Below are 22360 nucleotides of genomic sequence, written 5' to 3' on the forward strand. Positions count from 1 at the left end.
GCCTCATGTCCAGAGCAGCAGAGTATCAAAGATGTCAGCGCCCAAGGCGAAGCCTCGTGGAATCCTCCTGCATCAAAGATGGCGCCTTAAAAAGGAAATGCACCCGGGAGTCTTAAAGGGGCCTTACCATGTGGTGGTCCCCACAAAGGACTCCTGTAAGGCAGAGCGAGTCTAAAATGAGTTATGTTAATGTGAGATGGCGGATTTATAATAAGAATTAATATTTTAATGCTGAATGGCCACTGTATTTGTGTAAAATAATGAATATGAAGCACAATTAATGATAAGAGCTAACAAGGAAATCAGGGATCCGTTACCAGTCAATAACTAGTTTATGTACCAGATAACATGTACCATACTAACGCACTGTCTATGCCTACCTGCCTTCCGTTGGACAAATGTGATGTTATGTATTGATGTGTGTATCGTCATCCTGCGTCCTGGTGGGGGGGAAGTGTGATGTTATGTATTAATGTGTGTATTGTCCTGGTACCTTAAATGTAATGTAAGCACAATGGTACACCACAGAGGACGCTGTGGTGGGAAACCTGGAAGTACCTGCAACAGGCAATATAAAAGGCTGACCACCACACCTGAGAGGCACTCTGGAGCTGAACAATAAAGGACGAAGGTCACAGCAGTTAGATCAACACCAGACCGTGTGGAGTCAGTGATTTGTGTGCTACATACACCACACTACTTATCTGCTCAATCACACCCTCACCTCCACCTTTGATGTTCTTGTCCACATTTAAACCATTACTGCATTACTGTCTTTCACCCTGGTTATTCTTCCTGGTATGGTCCTAACCATTGCTCCATTAAGTCCAAGGGACGCAGACTTGAACTTTTATGGAGGACAAATGGTTTTGCTATTCATTGTCAGATCTGACTGCAATGCATAAAACATTATCGCACCCTTCTCTTCTCTGCCAAAAATGCTCACTTTTCCAGGATCATCCTGGATTGCAATGATAACCCCTGGCTTCTATTTTCCATGACAAATAGTCTTCTTAAATCCCTCTCCCTGCCTCTTCCACCCTCATCTCCAGTACCAAGTGCGAGGACATCATGGACTTCTCGGTCATGAAAATTGAGACGATCCATTCAGCCGCGTCTGCCGCTTCCGTCCCTTCACCTAGCTCACCAGGACAAACTTCACCTATGGGTTCCCACTGACCTAACCCTGAATATGCAACTTTCTCTCTATTGACTCCAATGTCTCTTCATGCCCCCACCAAGCTCACCTTGTCCTTGAGACCCAAATCCTACTCACTCGAGCCCTATTTTCACCAAGTTGATGACCACACAACTTTCTTCCTGGCCCCCATATTAGCTGATATCGTTAAATCTCCTTAGGTACTGTCCCCCATCCCTTCAAATCTGCTGTCATCACATCTCTCCTCGAAAAAATCATTCCCAACTCCTCTGTCCTTGCAAACCATAGACCCATCTCCAAACTCCTTTGCTCTCCAAAATCCTTGATTGTGCCACCATCTCCCAAATCCATGCTGATCTTTCCCGATCTCAGCCCTCCCAATTCCCTACTTCAATCCAACAGCTCACCTCCACCTTCCTTCACTATCACAGGCTTGACTGCATCTTAGATAAGCCTACAGCTTCTCTCTGTGCCTTGCTTGTTGTAAAGTCCTGTCCCCTCAGTACAGATTCACACGAGTCATGTAGTGAAGCCAAGGTTTATTTCACAGCTCTGTAATGCTGCACTTGCCTGAGACCTGTCCTTATATACCTGTCTCTTGCAAGTGCACCCCTGGTGGTAAGGTATGCTGGTGGTTACAGGTCTTATCTTATTACAGTCATGTATAGCATGTTAGGATACAGTTATATATAATAATGTAAGATACATGACATCACCCTCCCCCAAGGTCTTATTGTCTTTATAGGTTCAGTCTTTCAGATGGTCGACGCTCTCGCGTGGAGCGTCTGAGGTGTGGTTCAGTTGTTTGCCTTGGTGTCTGTTTTTCTTTGGGTGTGGTTGCTGGTATCTTGCCTGGGCTGTCTGTATCAATTGGTGTGATTGTTGTTGACTCGCCTGGGCTGTCTGTTGGGATTGCCCTTTCCTCAGGTTGTTCCCTCTGTCTGTCCACCAGGTGTGGTGTGAGTTCCACATTGTAGTCTGCCTCTGGTTCTACAGTGTTGTTGGTAAATCTGCTTTTGACTTGGTCAACATGCCTCCGGCAGTTTTGGCCATTGTCCATTTGTACTACCAGTAGCCTGCTTCCTTCCTTGCCCGTTACTGTCCCTGCAAGCCATTTGGGACCCCTGCCATAGTTTAGTACAAACACTTTGTCCCCTATCTCATTCCATCTCCTCCTCGAATTTCTGTCATGGTACTCAGTCAGCTTACGGCGCTTTGCCTCAACGATTTTGTGCATGTCTGGGTGGATTAATGAGAGCCTTGTTTTTAAAGTCCTTTTCATCAACAGTTGCGTGGGGGGAATCCCAGTCAATGAGTGCGGACGAGATCTGTATGCCAGCAGCAGTCGCGACAGGCGACCCTGCAGTGTGGGACCTTGGATTTTAATCATGCCTTGTTTAATGATTTGCACTGCTCTCTACGCCTGGCCGTTGGAGGCCGGCTTGAACGGTGCCATCTTGACGTGATTTATGCCGTGATCAATTATAAAATCTTGGAATTCTGCGCTGGTGAAGCACGGACCATTGTCACTGACCAATATGTCAGGGATTCTCTGCGTTGCAAACATGGTTGCGAGGCTCTCCACAGTGGTGGAGATTGTGCTCGAGTTTAAAATGGTGCATTCATCCATTTTGAAAATGCATCTACAACTACGAGGAACATTTTGCCCATGAATGGGCCTGCATAGACTATGTGCACCCACGACCATGGTTTGGTAGGCCAAGGGCTCAGGGGAGCCTTCCTGGGGCATTGCTGAGTTAGGCACAAATGGTGCACCATCGGACGCAGAGCTCCAAGTCCGCGTCAATACCAGGTCACCAGACGTGGGATCTGGCTATGGCCTTCATGAGAACGATCCCCGGGTGCTCGCGGTGGAGCTCCCGGACAAATGCCTCTCTGCCTCCCAGAGGCATGACTACTCGGCTGCCCCACATCAGGCAGTCCGCTTGTAGTAATAGCTCATGCATGTGCCTGTGAAAAGGTTTGAATTCCTCGGGGCAGGCATCGTGAGCCTCTGCCCAGTCACCGGTCAGGACACATCTTTTTACTAATGATAACGTGGGGTCGCTGGCCGTCCAGGCTCTGATTTGGCGAGCCGTCATGGGCGAACCTGTGGACTCAAAGGCATTGATTGCCATGACTATCTCACAGGCCTGTTCGTCAGACCCTTCCGTGGTCGCCAGGGGTAGCCTGCTGAGCGCGTCGGCACATTTGTCTGTGCCTCGTCTGTGCCTTATGGTATAGTCGTAGGACGCCAGCATGAGTGCCCACCGTTGAATTCGCGCCGAGGCGTTGGCGTTTATTGCCTTGCTCTCGGATAGGAGGGACGTGAGGGGCTTATGGTCGGTTTCTAACGCGAACTTGGCCCTGAAAAGGTATCGGTGCATCTTTTTGACACCGTACACGCACGCAAGCGCCTCCTTCTCTACCATTCCATACCCGCACTTCGCCCACGAAGTGACCTGGAGGCATAAGCTATGGGTTATAATTTGCCCGCACTATTGACATGTTGTAAAACGCACCCGACCCCATACGCTGACACATCGCATGTGAGAACTAGCTTTTTACCTGGATCAAAGAAAGTCAAAACATTGTTGGAACACAGAAGGTTGCATGCCTTATTGAAGTGCGTTCCTGGGCGTCCCCCCAAAATCAATCGCACCCCTTCCTGAGTAGCACGTGGAGAGGCTCCAGCAGCGTGCTTAAGTTCTGCATAAGGTTCCCAAAGTATTTGAGCAGCTCGAAAAAGGCGCGCATTTCTGAGACATTCCGGGGCCTGGGTGCCAGGCGAATTGCTTCTGTTTTGGACTCTGTTGGGCGGATTCCATCAGCGGCAATCCTTCTGCCCAAAAATTCAACCTCGGGTGCGAGAAACAGGCACTTGGATTTCTTAACTCGTAGGCCTACCCAATCCAACCGCTTTAGTACTTCCTCCAAAGTACGGAGATGGGAGTCGGTGTCCCTGCCCGTGATAAGTATGTCATCTTGAAATACAACCGTCCCCGGGATGGACTTGAGCAGACTCTCCATATTGCGCTGGAATATGGCAGCTGCCGACCTGATGCTGAATGGGCATCGATTGTACATGAAAAGGCCTCGATGTGTGTTGATGGTGGTGAGTAGCTTGGATTCCTCGGTCAATTCTTGCGTCATATACGCAGATGTGAGGTCTAATTTTGAGAAAAGTTTACCTCCAGCCAATGTGGCAAATAAGTCCTCCGCTCTGGGCAGCGGGTACTGGTCCTGTAGGGAGACTCTGTTTATGGTAGATTTGTAGAACTCACAGATTGATACGGATCCATCAGGCTTCATGACTGGGACGATGGGACTTGCCCAGTCGCTAAATTCCACAGGTGATATAATGCCTTCCCGCAGAAGCCTGTCTAGTTCGTGTTCAATCTTTTCCCTCATCACATAGGGTACAGCTCTGGCCTTGTGATGGACCGGTCTAGCATCCTGTGTGATGTAGATTTTGACTTTGGCCCCTTTGAAAGTGCCCATACCTGGCTGAAAGAGATGTTCAAATCACTTCATAACTGTTGAGCAGGAGGTCCGTTCCTCTAACGACATGGCATGGACATCATCCCATTTCCAGTTTAGTTTTGCCCGCCAGCTTCTCCCCAGCAGTGCTGGGGGGTCTCCGGGGACAATCCACAGGGGAAGTCGGTTCACTGTCCCTTTGTGTTTGACGGAGAGCATGGCGCTGCCGAGGACTGATACGATTTCTTTGGTATAGGTCCTTAGCTTGGTGTCGACCCTTGTGAGTTTTGGTATGTCTCTTTTATGCGGCCACAATTGTTCAAATTGTTGAGCGCCCATGAGAGATTGACTCGATCCCGTATCCAGCTCCATGTTGACAGGTATCCCGTTGAATAGGACCCTCATCATTATAGGAGGTGTCCTGTTGTAGGAGCAGCGGCCATTGATCGTGTTGACCCGCTGTACATCGGTGTCCTGGGTACTGTCCCCACCGTCTTCTGGTCCGCTTTCCGACCCATCCGATTCGTATACCAGCCGAGCTGTCGTTTTTTTGAACATGCGGGCCAAATGCCCTGTATATTCACAGTTCCTGCAAACAGCCTGCTGAAATTGACATCCCCTTGACAAGTGCCCACCCCCACACCTCCAGCACAGACCGCTTCCATTGTTTCCAAAGAATGAGCTGCGTCTGGCTGATCTCTCTTGAGCTTCTCTCAGTTTGTAGTTGATTGCTCGCATTGTGGGTTGATGAAGTGTGAACGGCCGTCCCTGTGGCCCTTGATGGCTTCTGGCGCCATTGCCTGCTGTCGAGGGCCTGCTCTCCCACTTTTGTCTGTGTGTGGGGGTAGCAGCTTGTTTCATGCTGTGAACTCCTTTTTCCGATATTTCGTTAGTTGTCGTACCTGCATTGTAAATCAACCTCATTTCTTCTTCCCCTGTCAAGAATGTCTGTGCAACCAGTGCTGCTGCCTCTAAGGTCAGGTTCTTGGTCTCTATGAGCTTTCGGAATATGCCTGCGTGGCCTATTCCTTCAATGAAAAAGTCTCTCAGCATTTCTCTCCTCAGTTTCATCGGAGAACTCACATAAACTAGCCAACCTCTGAAGTTCCGCCACAAAGTCGGGTATGCTCTGGCCCACACAGCACCTGTAGTTGTAGAACCTGTGTCTGGCCATGTGTAAGCTGCTCGCTGGCTGACCTTTGAAGCATGGCATTGGTCACCTGAGTGATGCATCTGTGGACGGCCGACTGCGAGATGCTGCAAATGTCTGCTGCAGATCCCTGGAAGGAGCATGAGGTGAAGAAGTTGAGGCCCATGGTGAATTTGACAGTCACTGGTAAGGCATGTCCACTAGGTTCTCTGGGCAACAGGTCTTGTTCCAGCAAGCTACAAATATCTGCGTTGAACTGACGTAATAGCCTGAGCCTCAGGTCGGTGAGGAGAGACTGCTGGTGTAGTTGCTGCAGCTGCTGGTGTTGCTGGTGTTGCTGGTGCTGAGATTCACCGTGGTCCAATTCTGAGGATCAAGGTGAGACAGCATAGTGGCACCCATGCTGATCTAATAGATGCCAGGTAACATGGAGATCAGAGGCACAATCCTCCAGTGTACTGAGAGTGACTAGCAATGTGGTGAGAGTAGCTTCCTAGGTTGCAGAAATGACCTGTGAACTCCTGAAAGTGAAATCTCTGAACAAAATGGTGTCAGCCAGAGCCTTCCGCTTAGGCAAGGTGTGAGTATTTATGTGTTTTTTCCAGCTGTCACTTAATGGACTCGCACAATGGCCACCGAGCTCCCGCCTCCCCTGCACAGACGATGTCCCGAGGGGTATGAGTAGCTTATCAGCGGGTATAGCTTCTTGTGGGGTATTTTTCTGCAATGACAATTACAATAGAACTTAAATGCTGAGTTTTACAGAGTGCAATTTTTTAGCCAATCCAATTTTGCCAGTTCTCTGTCCGAAAACAAAGCAGCAAAGGTGGGGTGAAGGGTTGGAAATAAAGGATTAAAAACATATTTATTTTTGTGTTTAGATGACCTGCTCTGTTTGAAATGTTGACCAAGATCCTTGCTTTTGAGTTTTAAGTTTTAAAAGAACTTTTATTGGAATAAAAAATAGAAAATACTGGATCATTAAATGCAAAAGAATGGTGATTAAAGGTATGTTAGATGAACGCATTTTACTTGTTAAATCTTCTGTAACCCCCTCCCCAAAAGAAATTCAAATAAAAATATCGATTAAATGAATACAAAATGTGGTTCAGTGATTTATTGTTTTGGAATCTGTAAAGATAGATTGATCGCTTTCTGATTTAAAAGATTGAAATCTTTCTTCCTTATTTTGTATAAAGCTCTATTTGCAATGTAGACCAAAATCCCTGCTTTTGGGTTTTCAATTCCAAAAGAATTTTGCTTTTAAAAAAAAAATAGAAAATCCTGGCAATAAATAATAGTCTAGATTTACCAATTTTAGGCATAGGTATGGTGCTACAGATTTAAAAACTCTGGGCAGTTAATTAATCAGCACCTAAACACATATTCTGGGCTAGAATATCCATAAAATCCACCACCGCCGAATTGCCGTCCAAAAAAACGCTACGATTATTAAATTAATGCTGATGAAAAATTGCACAAAAGAGGAAAAAATTCTGCCTGGCAGGAAAAATGGGACTTACATGCAGATTCTTGGTGGAAAACACGATCCTGGGCAAATTGGGCGGTTCTTTATCAAATTGGTCGTTACTTACTCAAATATAGTCCGAGGCTGCGGTTTGGGCCTAGGGAGGGGGGAAAACACAAAAAATATTTTTTCCAAAAAAACAAAAATCAGAAAACATTCCCAGGACCCTTTTCCACTTAATCGCTGTAAAATGAATTTTAAAACAATTTAAAAAACACTTTAACTTAACTTTTTTTGCCGGGTTTCATACCAACTGCCCTGGCTGGTTTCTCGTGGGCATTTTTTTCCTACTCACCTACGGGTCACCGCTGAGACCAAACGTGAATGGTGGGGGTTTTTTTCGGCGGTGCACGCTAGCGGTCCGCTCCCCAACAGTATTTCGAGACCGCCGGCGGAACTCTTTGTGGAAATTCTCGCCGGGTGGTTTCTCGGCGAAAACGAGCACTACCACCGAAAATCCCGGTGGAAATGGTGTGGAAATTCTAGCCCAAAGACAGGTTAATTTCATCAGAATATAAAATCTAACATGGGAACAGGAGTAGGCGATTCTGCCCCTCGAGCCTCTTCCACCATTCAGTTAAATCTGTATCTGAATTCCATCTAACCACCTTGGTTCCGTAACCCTTAATACCCTTGCCTAACAAAAATCTATCAATCTCACTTGTGAAGTTTTCAATTGACCGAGTCTCAACAGCTTTGTGGGGGAAGAGAGTTCCAGGTTTAGAGTACCCTTTGAGTGAAGAAGTGCTTTCTGACTTCACCCCTGAACAGCCTAGCTCTAATTTTAAGGCAATGCCCCCTTGTGGACTCTCCCACCAGAGGAAATAGTTTCTCTCTATCTACCCTATCAAATCCTTTAATCATTTTAAACACTTCAATTAGATCACCCTAAACCTTCTATATTCAAGGGAATACGTCTAGTCCATACAGCCTGTCCTCATAATTTAACCATTTAACCGCGATATAATTCAGTAAACGTGTGCGTAACCCCCTCCAAGCCAAGATATCCTTCTTGAAGTGCAGTGCCCAGAACTGAATGCAGTGTCCAGATGGGGTCTAACCAGAGCTGTAACATAATTCCCACCCCTTTATAAGTTAAAGGCTAACATTTCATGTCTTTTTAATTATTTTGTACCTGTCCAATATCTTCTAGTGATAGGAACATAAGAAATAGGAGCAGGAGTAAGCCATTTGGCCCCTCGAGCCTGCTCCACCATTCAATAAGATCATGGCTAATCTGATCTTGGCCTCAACTCCACTTCCCTACCTGCTTCCCATAATTCTTGACTCCCTTAACATTCAAAAATCTGTCTATCTCCACCTTAAATGAATACAATGATCCAGCATCCACCACTCTCTGGGGTAGAAAATTCCAAAGTTCACCACGCTCTGAGAGAAGAAATCCCTCCTCAATTCCGTTTTAAATGGGCAAACCCTTATTCTGTAAATATTCCCCTAAGTTCTAGATTGGCCCACGAGGGGAAACATCCTCTCTGCATCTACCCTGTCAAGGCACCTCAGAATCTTATACGTTTCAATAATTCACCCCCTTAGTCTTTTAGCAGGTACTGAAAAAGATGATTTTGATTTTCCCTTCCAATACAATTGAAGAATCAGCTTGAGCAAGAGAACAGCAATTCATGATTCACAATAATGAGCCCATTCGCATGAGGGGAAATCACCGCAATATTTGCCAAAATCTTCAGCTACACAAGTGTTGGAATGCTGGGTGCACCTGCAGCTTTGACTATAACCAAGCCAGGCCCTACTGCACACTCAGTGTAACTATCTGTCACAGGTCTATATTCAAGGGGGTTACAGTTCTGGGGGCTGTGTCATTATTCTCTGTAACAAAGCCAGGCCCTACTGCAGGGGTTCTGAACGTGGCGGGACAAATCGGATTCGGAACTCAAGAGCAAAAGCACCCAACTGCAGTGGCCCAGAAATGCTGACAGATGAACTGAATATCAATCACCAAGGCAAGGTGACTGGTGCACCTGCGGATGGCAGCTTTGGTGCTTGTGATTTGAGCAGGTCCGCCTCGCTAGGTCTCTGGGTCCGCCACCCGGCTTCCCGGTGACCGACCAGGCAGTTTCCGTTATCTCTGGGCACACCTTCGCCCAGGCGAGCACAGATGACGCACCCGAGTGACAGTGGGTGGGTGACGGGCCTGCAGATTTATCAGTCTGAAAGCAATCTCGTGCTTTACTGCTGTCCCTGCGTCCTGGCAAAGGTGTAGCCTCACAGGCTGGGTACTGCCCTCCCAATCTCAGCAAGCCCTCTCACTCGGCTCAGCACTGAAATCGCCATTTCACCCTCTTCCCTTGCTCGCTCGGGGCCAGTACGGCCAAACAGAACGAACACCTGGGGGCAACAGACCCCTTCAGTGACAATATTGAAATTATACTGCCACCCTCTGTCCCATCAAAGCTATTAGACCTGTCATTGACAAGTTTCCCATGAAGTAATTCAAATAAAAATAATAAATATATATGTTTAATTGTAAAATTAATTTTTATACAGAAAAAATACTTATGTTGTCTTATAGGGAGTGGGTGGGATTTTTATAGCACATGGGAGCCTCAGAAGCAGAAAGGTTCTTTGAGGATGTACCGAGCAAGGTGGATAAGGGGGAACCAGTGGATGTGGTGTATTTGGATTTCCAGAAGGCATTTGATAAGGTGCCACATAAAAGGTTACTGCACAAGATAAACGTTCACGAGGTTGGGGGTAATATATTAACATGGATAGAGGATTGGCTAACTAACAGAAATCAGAGAGTTGGGATAAATGGGTCATTTCCTGGTAGGCAAACAGTAACTAGTGAGGTGCTGCAGGGATCGGTGCTGGGTCCTCAATTATTCACAATCTATATTAATGACTTGGATGAAAGGACCGAGTGTAATGTAGCCAAGTTTGCTAATAATACAAAGATGGGTGGGAAAGCAAATTGTGCGGAGGACACAAAAAATCTGCAAAGGGACATAGACAGGCTAAGTGAGTGGGCAAAAATTTGGCAGATGGAGTATAATGTGGGAAAATGTGAGGTTATCCACTTTGGCAGAAAAAATAAAAAAGGAAATTATAATTTAAATGGAGAAAAATTGCAAAGTGCTGCAATTCAGAGGGACCTGGGAGTCCTTGTGCATGAAACACAAAAAGTTAGTATTCAGGTACAGCAAGTAATCGGGAAGGCAAATGGAATGTTGGCCTTTATTGCAAGGGGGATAGAGTATAAAAGCAGAGAAGTCCTGCTACAACTGTACAGGGTATTGGTGAGGTCACACCTAGAACCCTCCATATTTAAGGAAGGATATACTTGCTTTGGAGGCTGTTCAGAGAAGGTTCCAGTGATGAGGGGGTTCACTTATGAAGATAGGTTGAGTAGGTCAGCCTATACACATTGGAGTTCAGAAGAATGAGAGGTGATCTTATCGAAACAGATAACATAAAGTGGGGGTTCGACAAGGTGGATGCAGGGAGGATATTTCCACTCATAGAGGAAACTAAAACTAGAGGATAGTCTCAAAATAAGGGGCTGCACATTTAAAACTGAAATGAGGAGGAATTTGTTCTCTCAAATGGTTGTAAATCTATGGAATTCTCTGCTCCAGAGAGCTGTGGAGGCTGGGTCATTGAATAAATTCAAGGCGGTGATCGACAGATTTTTGAGCGATAAGGGAATAAAGAGTTATGGAGAGTGGGCGGGGAAGTGGTGCTGAGTCCATGATCTGTTCAGCCACGATCTTATTAAATGGCAGAAGCGGCTCGAGGGGCCAAATGGCCTATTCCTGCTCTTATTTCTTATGTTTATATTTCTTATGTAATCCTTCTCTTCAGTTGCAAACCCTGGTCATTCGTTACTTTCTTGATGGTCTTATTATACTAAAATCCTTCTGAACATCTATGTTTTGTATTCATTTTTCTTGAAGTTTTAAATAATGGAGGACCAGAGCAAGGCAAATTACTTTTGTTCTCGTGGTCTACTCCTACCCTCCTACACACTGAGTGTAACCACCTGTCACAGGCTGGATTCAGGGGGTTACAGGTTTGGGGCTGTGCCAGCTTTTGGTAGTTTTCTAATTTTGCATGTACACTTCTCACAAGCTCTGCAAGTTTTAATTCCGCATCAACTTTAAAAAAAGAGGAAATGCCTTGTGTTCCCAGTAAGAGGACCGCCTCCGCTCTGATGGATAACAGAGCAGTCCTGTCAATCCGGGGGTGGAGGGGCGGCTGCTCCGGGTTAAAAGGCGCCACGCAGGTGACGTACAGAGCAAAGTGAAGACAGTGAGAGGAAGTGTTGGATGCTGAACGATAGCAGCGCATAAGGTAAGTGTCTTTATATCTCTGCCAGGGGTTTTAGTGACACGACATTTCCGTGTCAGCGCTGCAAACCTTCGCTAACTTCATGATCAATTCCCTTTTAGTGCAGCGGATAAACACCGTCCACTCCCCCCATGTGCAATCTGTCCTTTCTCTCTTGTACTGTACTGTGAACAAGCGCTACCGGGGAGAGTGAAATACACACGGTTCCGCTTTCGGAGTTGTGATCGGGCTGTTCATTTCCGCTATGGGATAGACCAATATGTCAGAGATACCTGGACAGTAACTAAAGTCAATCCTGTGGCTGGGGGAAAACTACAGAATGATCCACTCTGGGTGGAGCTCTCAAGCGTTGTATCCGAGCCAACACGAGGGTATAATACAGAAACCCAGACGAACGTAAAAAGGTCAGATTGCTCGATTAAGAAATAGGGAAGATATGCAAGAACAGGAAGGTTAATTTAATGGAAGACGTCAATTAACCAAATAGAAATACCTGAGTTCTTTCCATTCAGAGTTGGTAAATGTGCGAGCCTTGAATTGGTATTCGCACAGGATCCAGACCAGTTATAGCACACCTGGAGGCCATCACCTATAGTGGGTAAAGTTTGACATGAACTAGGAGTGAGATATATCCAAGACCAGCAGCTTGGTGTATAACTTTACGAAGGATCAATTCAATGAAATAAGGGGAAAATTACTGCCTATGGAATGGTGGAGAATGTTCAACAACATTTCAGTGGAGGACAACTGGAATACCTTTAAAGGTGTAATGCTGAAAGTGCAGGATCAAGACACACTGATCCTAAAGCTCAGGCTGAACAAACCTGTCCCAACATTGATTAACAAACAAACAGTAAGAGGACAGTCAGGGAAGAGGTATAAAACATGTAAGCAGAACCATAACGGAGGATTGTCAATATTGTGTGATTACTTCCTGCAAGTATTCCCATGGGAGGGTCTGAGAAACATGCGCACTCCAGAGTGAAGCAAAGTAACACTAACGACTCTTTGATATGAATGAGATGAAGTCCTAGACAAGCTGAAAAGGCTCCCAATGAATAACTCACTGGGGTCTATGGTATATCCCCAAAGTGCTGAAAGAGCCTGAGGAGGAGATATGAGGCACCGGCCACCATTATAAGTGATTTGCTGGACACTGGGGAGACACCAGTAGATTGAAAGCAGGTCAGTGTGGTGCCCATGTTCAGAAAAGGGGATAAAACGGACACAGGCAACTACAATCTTTATTCAGTGTAAAATACTGGAATCAAATCAGCAGGAATCAATATCTGGAGCATCTGTCTCACATTATCCGAGAGAACAGTAGGCTCCGGATTCAGAAGGGGACGATCCCACCTCAAAAAACCTATTTGTCCTCTTTGAGGATGAACCATCTCAATTGCACTTTGTAAAGTATTATGCTATGCTGTACTTAGACTTCCAAAAGGCACCTCATAAAGTCCCTCATGTAAAGTTTGTAAATCAAACTCAATGCTGTGGGAATTCATTATAAATCCTAGAAATGGATAATAAACAGGTTGATGAGTCGAAACAGCTGGAATATAATTCAAAAGCAGAGAAGTCATGTTAAATGTATATAGAACCTGGGTTAAACCAAACTTGATGTGTTTTGCACAGTTCTCGTATCCACATATATTTTTTTAAGTATAGAAAAACAGTAAACAGTAAGGTACACATGCTGCCGAGTGTACCTTCTGCCATCTCGCGTCTGCAGCATGTGAGTCGTCATCAAGAGAGAGTGAGAAATGGCAGGCACCATTCCAACAGCTATGTGTTTTCCACCGATTGTTCACAAAGAATAATGCCCCTACTAAGACACCTAGTAAATTCCAATCATCCACAGTATGAAAAGATGTTTGTTCAGATGTTCACAACACCTCCAAACACCTCCAGAGTACATCTGAACTCCCCCAAGGTTGAAGCAGAGCAGCCTTTTAAATGATGCGACCTGCGATTTAGAACATGGCGTCCATACCGCTGTGAGTAGTTCCGGTTAGTTCAACTTTTGACCAGCATTTTTTTCGGTGAGCGATATTATCGGTGAAATGTATACGAGATGCAGACAGTAAGGATGGGCGATATACTGGGCGTTAGTTTTGGCAAATGTGGTTTTTATGACAAAAAACAGTGGGCGGTCAGTATTATTAAATCTCGGTGTTAGTTACGTGCCGAAAGTAATGCTGGGTGATATTCTGTGCGTTGGGATCGCCCATTCTGATGATTCCGCCCCGTATTATTTTTTTCAGCGGTACGCACATGCGGAAAGTAAGTGACCGAGAAATGGGCATCAGTTTCCATTTTGTGGCTAAGTGGGCGATATATGGGTATTGCACCTCATTCCAGCGTTAAAATTGATGTTAAGTGGGCGGTATGCATGCAAAAATAATGGAAATTCTAGCCCCTAGCCTCAAGATGACATATCTGGAGCACACCAGACAAACGCCCGTTTTACTTAGTTTCCCCTTAACCGCCGAGAAAACCGATGAGAATAATGGTGCAAGACCCATTTTCTCGCCGGGTGATTAGTTTCAATTAGTTTTAACTTAAAAGTGAAAATTTTCACCAGCATTACTTACCAAACATTAGTGGTTTTTCTGGCCGGCCAGTCGGGTGTTGAGGGGCTCTCTGGGAAAGTCTAGCCCTTAAACATTTTAAATGGCTTAATTTACCAGCTGTGCAAGACAGTATTTCAGATTAAATGAGGATAGAGACATGGATAATGGAAGGTGGCTGACTGTCAAGATACTTTTAGACAATGAAACAGAATCTGTTAAGGATGAGGCCTGTATGGTTGTGTAAGTTCAGCAATCTGTTCGATGACCTAGAGTCATAAGCTACCTGCAGAAGTTAAACCCAACAAACTCGGTGTCACAAATTCAGCCATGATCTAATCAAATAATTAATCAGGCTTGAGGGGCTGAATGGCTCCTAGGGCTTCTGTTCCAGGGGCTGCACTAATCTTCCTGACTGGATGAGCTTTGTCAATTGCTATCTCGGCTATATCGATCCATATGTGTGAGTGTTGCAGCGTGGAAGAGCAATGAGTAGCAAAAGGCTGCCAATTCTTATTAATAACTTTTATTTATATAGAGCCTTTAACATAGTAAAACATCGAAAGGTGCTTCACAGCAGTGTTACAAGACAAAACAGATACATTTGACACCGAGCCACAATAAAATATGGCAGATGACCAAAAGATTGGTTAAAGAGGCAGATTTTAAGAAGCGTCTTAAAGGAGGAAAGAGAAGTTGAAGGAAGGAATTCCGGAGCTTAGGGCCTTAGCAGCTGAAGGCACGGCTGCCAATGGAGGAGCAATTAAAATCGGGCTGCTCAATAGGGCAGAATTGGAGGAGCGCAGATATATCGGAGGGCAGTAAGGCTGAAGAAATTTAGAAATAGGGAGGGGTGAGGTCATGGGGGGATTTGAAAAGAAGGATGAGAATTTTAAAATCAAGGTGTTGCTTAACTGGGAGCCAATGTGATGGGTGAACAGAACTTGGTGTGAGTTAAGACATGAGCAGCAGAGTTTTGGAGACTCCAAGTTTACGAAGGGTAGAACGAGGGAGGCCGGCCAGGAGTGTGTTCGAATAGTCAAGTGTAGAAGTAACAAAGGAATGAATGAGGGTTTCAGCAGCAGGTGGGCTTAGGCAGAGGGGCAGTCAGGCAGTGTTACAGAGATGGAAATAGACAGTTTTCGTGATGCAATATATATCAGACAACTTTCTCCAGGGAGCTGTACTGAGGCCTTACCATTTCCCTTTATTTTATAATTTTTCCAAATATTGTACATATCTTGGTTTTGCTAGAGATGTCTTGAGACCGAAGTCTTTGTTTCACTGATGTTCATCAGTCAACCGAGGTTGTTTCAGCACGTTGGTTAATGAGAAACAATAATATTTGAATCTTAGACATGTAGAGATTAAATAACTTGAGACCAATTCTACAGAGAAGATTGTAAATGTTTCACTGCAGACCAACACTCAGTTTGCGATTCTTCATAAGCCAATTCTTCTCTTCAGTTGCAAACCCTGGTAATTCATTAACTTTCTTGAGAACCTTATTGTACCAAAATCATTTTGGATATTTGTTTTATATTCATTTTTCCTGCAGTTTTAACCAATGGAGGACCTGAGCAAAGCAAATTGCCATTTCACCCTTGACCTATTCAGAAAGCTGGTTGAAAAAAATCAAGCTGGCAACATCTTTTTTTCTCCATTCAGCATCTCCAGTGCGTTGGCCATGGTTTATCTTGGAGCAAAAAATAATACTGCATCTCAAATGGCAAAGGTATGTATGAAATTACTCTGAGTAAAAGATGTAGCTGAATTTTTTTAACTGTCTTGTGTGTGCATTTTGTTTGATAATATCAGTTTGCCAGAAGCATGGACTTATGGGCTCGACCTTCCACTTCAGATCGCTGGGCTAGTGCCCATATATCGCCCAAAATGGCAGGCTATCGCCCATTTTGATTAAAAAGTGGAAAGTTGGGCCAGAACAGCGCCGGAAAATTGCTGGTCCAACTTTCCTGTCACATCGTTGAGGTGATCGCCCGCATCGCCCAGCGCAACTTTCAGCACATCGCCCACACATCGCCCGGTGTCTGAGGTTGAGTTAACATGGAAACATAGAAACATAGAAAATAGGTGCAGGAGTAGGCCATTGGGCCCTTCGAGCCTCCACCGCCATTCAATGAGTTCATGGCTGAACATGCAACTTCAGTACCCTATTCCTGCTTTCTCACCATACCCCTTGATCCCCCTAGTAGTAAGGACTACATCTAACTCCTTTTTGAATCTATTTAGTGAATTGGCCTCAACAACTTTCTGTGGTAGAGAATTCCACAGGTTCACCACTCTCTGGGTGAAGAAGTTTCTCCTCAACTCGGTCCTAAATGGCTTACCCCTTATCCTTAGACTGTGACCCCTGGTTCTGGACTTTCCCAACATTGGGATCATTCTTCCTGCATCGAACCTGTCTAAACCCGTCAGAATTTTAAACGTTTCTATGAGATCCCCTCTCATTCTTCTGAACTCCAGTGAATACAAGCCCAGTTGATCCAGTCTTTCTTGATATGTCAGTCCTGCCATCCTGGGAATCAGTCTGGTGAACCTTCGCTGCACTCCCTCAATAGCAAGAATGTCCTTCCTCAAGTTAGGAGACCAAAACTGTACACAATACTCCAGGTGTGGCCTCACCAAGACCCTGTACAACTGTAGTAACACCTCCCTGCCCCTGTACTCAAATCCCCTCGCTATGAAGGCCAACATGCCATTTGCTTTCTTAACCGCCTGCTGTACCTGCATGCCGACCTTCAGTGACTGATGTACCATGACACCAGGTCTCGTTGCACCTCCCCTTTTCCTAATCTGTCACCATTCAGATAATAGTCTGTCTCTCTATTTTTACCACCAAAGTGGATAACCTCACATTTATCCACATTATACTTCATCTGCCATGCATTTACCCACTCACCTAACCTATCCAAGTCACTCTGCAGTCTCATAGCATCCGTCATTAAGTGAAGGATTTAGTGAAGGGGCCAATCAAAGAGGTGGTAGACTAATGCGGAGGCGGAGGAGGAGAACGTACAGCCAATGAACATCGGGAAAAGCAGTCTTACCTCAACTTGCCTGATAATGCGTGCCTTAGGAGGATGCTCTTCCAGAAGGAGGTCATCGATGAGATATGCCAGTTCATCAAGGGGGATCTGCAGCCTTCCAGCACCATCAGAACCGCACTGCCCATTGAGGTAAAGGTTACTGCAGCACTATCCCTCTACTCATCGGGCTCTTTTTCAGGCTTCAGCTGGCAACATTTGTGGTATCTCTCAGCACGCCACTCACTGCTCCATTCGACAGGTGCCTGAAGCCCTTTACACTCACGGGATGACCTTTATAAACTTCCCTATGACCAGGGAAACGCAGACTGGGAGGGCTTTGGGTTTCTCGTGAATAGCTAACTTCCCCAAGGAGCAGGGAGTAATAGACTATATGCATATCTCTCTGAACGCAGCTTGACAGAATGCGGAGGTGTTTCGTAACCAAAAGGGATTCCACTCCCTGATGTTGTCGTCATGGCAGTTCATGTTAAATTTCCAGGCAGCATCCATGATGCGCACATTCTGCATGAGAGCACTATCTCAGACCTGTTTGACAGTCAGCCAGAAGGTCATGGTTGGATGCTGGGGGATAAAGGATATAGCCTTGCCAGCTGGCTCATGACCCCCCTGCGTATTCCCCTGATGGAAGCCGAGAAGCGTTACAACGAAAGCCACATAGCTACATGCAATATCGTCAAAAAGACAATTGGAGTGCTCAAGCAGCACTTCAGATGCCTGGACCACTCAGGAGGTAACCTACAAAGCACCCTGAGCAGGTAACTGAGTTTATTGTGGTGTGTTGCATGTTGCATAACCTAGCTATAAGGAGAGGGCAACAATTGCCAGATGGGGCTGCCGGTCCACCTCAGGAAGGAGTGGAAGTGGAAGAGGCAGACAACAAGGAGCAGGAGAAGAAGGAGGCTGGTGAGGACCTCGGGGAGGACAATCAGCCTGGTGATGAGTCCATAGTCCCACGCGTTCCCCCCCGCAAGACTGAAGAAACCCCGTAGGAGTTACGTGGTGCAAAGCTGTTGTGCCAGCAACTCAAAAATGAACGCTTTGCATGAATTTACATCGGGGACAGTCACAGTTACGGTTATGGTTACACAACAGTTGCATTTGCGTTGTTACGTTTTATCCTTGCCTGGTCTGGCCTGGCCATTGTTGTACAACAGTTGTATTAATGTTTTAACTTAACTTAGGTTATGAGAAGACACTGCACAACAATTGTAAAATTCAATAAAAATTTTTAATAATTTAACAATTTAATGTCAACTGTAACAACGACCCCCCCCCCCCTACACCCACCCCCAACAATCACCCAACAATAAATTTTAAAAACAACAAGAAATAACAATAACAATAACAACATTAAAACACCCACCTCCCTACCTGTGGCCACGTTTCCCTCCAGGTCCTGTACCCCCTCCCCAGCCGCCTACTACAGGTGACTGACAATAGGATTGGGAAACCTGTGATTCGTCAATTAATTAGTTGGCTGAAAATCTGTTGCTGCCTTGTGACTGTATGTAAGCGTGACAAATGAATATCTACTACAGTTTTCTGCCTGTTTGGATAGAATAAACTTTTTCCATTACCTATGTGCATTTATAGCTCCATAGGTTATCTGGTAAATGGAGTTTCTGATGGGTAACATGTTTAGCCAGGTAAATGTGCACTATCACTGAGGCCTGTGAGTATACATTCACTTCACTTTACAGGTTGATAATGCTGCGTTGCTGTGCTGTGTCTGTACATTATGATGCGAGTGAATGCATGTTGTATGTGTCTCCTCCCAACAGTGTTGACTCAGCCAATAAGCCAATCAAATCTAGCAACTGTGACTTCATGCCTATATCAAAACCTTTATAATTAAGTAACTTTTACACAGCAACATTAAAAATCATGGGATACCACGAGCAGAACAATAGTAATGGGCTCTAGCACAGAAGTAAGGGAACCAGGTTGATGTGGAAGACACGGTCAGCATTGCTACCTTTACACTTCCTGAACCAGCCTCAGTACGCTCCAGAACATTAATTATGTGTGTGTGTATTATACGTATTACAATAAATTCTAGTTAGTAAATTTGGCTTAGAATTTAAAGGTATGGAATTTGGGTGGAATTTTCCACATTGAAGTTCAAACTGGAAGGGAATGATTCACTCAGTAGTTCAGCCAGTTAAAGCAGCAAGTGAGTGGATGAGCCTCACAAACCTAGAAGATCCTGGGTTCAATGCCTGGTCTGCACTGAGTTAACTGATCTCAGCTGAATTAGCAATGGTAGGGAGGGGAAATGCCATCAAGGTTCCTGCTTCTTATCAGTTTTCAGTGACCTCGACCTCTGCTGTTCATGTGTGGATTTTGGCTGAGAGCAGAATCGGGCTTAACGGACCTGTCACCTGCCGAAACTGCAAGAACGAGGGCCACCAGACAAAGGACTGTAAGGAGACCAAGTGCTGCAACCTCTGTGGTCTGGCTGGGCACCTTTATAAAAACTGCCCCAAACGCAACTTCAGCTATGTGCAGGCAGCAAAGAACATTGCACCAGAGAAGGAGGAAGCTGACGAACACAACGCTCCAGACGAGAGCCACACCCTCACCCGACCAACGCCCCCGTGGACTCGGAACAAGACGGCGAGAAAGAGAACCCTGCTACCGCGAGCTGCGAGCCACCAGCAACCAGCAGCGAACCTGATGGATGCGGTAAAAGATGCCAAGCTGTGCGACGTCTTCAGCAACCCTGCAGACGGAGCACCGCGCAGATACACCTAGTCGAGACCAGACGGGTCCGTCCGTTCCAGAATAGACTTCCTGTTTGTGTCCCACATGCTCAAGGTCAGATCCACCGACGTCACGCCGGTGTTCTTCTCTGACCACTGCCTCCTATTGGCCGACTGCCTCCCACAGGAAGACCAGAAAGTTGGCAGAGTGATATGAAAGCTCAACGTGAAACTGTTGACTCCGGAAAACGTTGAGGGACTCAAGAGGGATTACAAAGGTTGGAGAACCGTAAAGCCCCTTTGCGATTCCCCGATGCACTGGTGGGAAACAATCAAGACGAACATCAAGAGGTTCTTCATCCTCAAAGGTTTTCAGCAGGCGAGAGGGAGACAGAGGGAATTGTCCCGACTCCAGACAAATATGCAAAACCTGCTCCTGCTGCAGTCGATGGGGGTCGATGTCGCGGAGGAACTCGAAGAGGTGAAGGGCCAGCAAGCCTCGCTCTTTGCCTCAGAGTCCTCCAAGATCATCTTCCGCTCAAGAGTCCGCTCCGTTGAGCAGGATGAGACGTGTTCGCGTTTCTTCTTCCAGAAGGTACACAGGGGGAGCTCTGTGATCACCGGCCTAAAGGAAGAAGACGGTTCTGTGACGTCTTCGCAGCCTGACATGCTGAGGATCAGCAAATCCTTCGATGCCGGGCTGTGCGACGTCAAGCCCACAGACCGCGCGGCCTCCCAGTCTTTCCTGTCGTCTATTTCGGAGATCTTAGACGACAGCGAGCGGGAGAGTCTGGACCACCCGCTAACTCTGGACGAGATGACAAAGGCCGTCCGGTCCCTCGCGACGAGTAAAACTCCCGGAAGCGATGGCTTACCGATCGAGTTGTATTCGCTCTGTGGGACTGGATGGGCCCAGACCTGCTGGAAGTGTACGGGGGTATGCTTCTGGCCGGCAGCATGTCAGAATCAATGAGGAAAGGCATCATCACCCTCATCTACAAGCAGAAGGGGGAGAGGGAGGAAATCAAAAACTGGCGGCCCATTTCGCTGCTCAATGTGGACTACAAGATCCTGTCAAAGGTCATCGCCAACAGGGTCAAGTCTGCCCTTGAGCTGGTGATTCACCCGGACCAGACCTGCGCTGTCCCCGGCAGGAAGATCTTTGATAGCCTCGCGCTACTCAGACATATGATCGCCTACGTGCGGGACAGGAGGGTGGACACCTGCTTAATCAGCTTAGACCAGGAGAAAGCCTTTGACAGGATATCGCACACGTACCTGATGGACGTGCTCTCTAAAATGGGGTTTGGGAAGGGTATCCGCAATTGGGTCAAACTGCTCTACACAGACATCAGTAGTGCAGTCCTAATCAACAGGTGGGAAACTCAAAGCTTTCCAATCAGATCTGGAGTCAGGCAAGGCTGTCCTCTCTCGGCTGTCTTGTTTGTGTGTTGTATCGAGCCCTTTGCCGAGTCCATCAGGAAGGATGCGGGCTTTAGAGGGGTGACGATCCCAGGCAGCGGAGGCGCTCAGGTCAAGACCTCCCTGTACATGGACGACGTCGCCGTCTTTTGCTTAGATCCGCAGTCAGTCCGCAGATTGCTCGCAATCTGCGACCAGTTTGAACTGGCCTCGGGAGCAAAGGTCAATCGCAGCAAGAGCGAGGCCATGCTCTTTGGCAACTGGACCGACCGAGCCTCCATTCCCTTCACCGTCAAGCCAGACTTCCTGAAGGTGTTGGGAATATGGTTCGGAGCGGACGGGGCGTGCGCCAAAAACTGGGACGAGCGTATCGCCAAGGTCAAACAAAAACTGGGATGGTGGAAGCTGCGCTTCCTCTCCATGGCAGGAAAGAACCTGGTCATCAGGAGTGAGGTGCTCTCGGGGTTGCTGCATGCGGCACAGGTCTGGCCCATCTCACGCTCCTGTGCCGCGGCAGTCACCCGGGCCGTCTTCCACTTTGTCCGCAGAGACACGATGTACAAATCTCTGGACAGTGGAAGAAAGGACGTTCCGAACGTGGCCCTCATCCTGATGGCCACCTTTGTGTGCGGCTGTATCAAGCTGTGCACAGCCCCCCAGTACGCAAACACCAAGTGTCACTACGTGCTGAGGTTCTACCTGTCCCCGGTGTTGCGAAGGATGGGTCTGGCCACGCTGCCGTGAAACGCCCCCACCAGCTGGACCATGCCTGCCCACCTGTCCTTCGTGGAAAAGTTCCTCACAAGAAACCCCTTTGACCACAAGGCCATAAAACAGTGGTCAGCACGTAAGGTCCTGGATGCCCTACGAAAGAAGGAGAGGGTGGACCCTGTCGGGTGGTTCCCTGAACGGACTGTCGAACTCGTTTGGCAGAATGTCTCATCGCCAGAGC

At 46.6% G+C, this 22360-nt stretch overlaps 1 protein-coding gene across 3 annotated transcripts in view; it reads left to right on the top strand.

The window, feature by feature from the left end:
* The first annotated feature begins 11566 nt into the window (after positions 1-11566).
* Positions 11567-22360, top strand: part of LOC139264270 (leukocyte elastase inhibitor-like) — a 28775-nt gene continuing 17981 nt past the window's right edge. For 2 of the 3 annotated variants that reach the window (XM_070880451.1, XM_070880453.1), the window contains exons 1-2: positions 11567-11646; positions 15775-15951. In XM_070880451.1, coding sequence (XP_070736552.1) covers positions 15784-15951 — 168 coding nt within the window. In that variant the 5' untranslated portion in view covers positions 11567-11646; positions 15775-15783. Of the gene's footprint in view, positions 11647-11982; positions 12048-15774; positions 15952-22360 lie in introns of those variants that run through there. The other variant, XM_070880452.1, reaches the window with a different exon arrangement.

The sequence above is a fragment of the Pristiophorus japonicus genome, chromosome 5 (genome assembly GCF_044704955.1).
Source record: "Pristiophorus japonicus isolate sPriJap1 chromosome 5, sPriJap1.hap1, whole genome shotgun sequence".
In the NCBI taxonomy this organism is placed as follows: Eukaryota; Metazoa; Chordata; class Chondrichthyes; family Pristiophoridae; genus Pristiophorus; species Pristiophorus japonicus.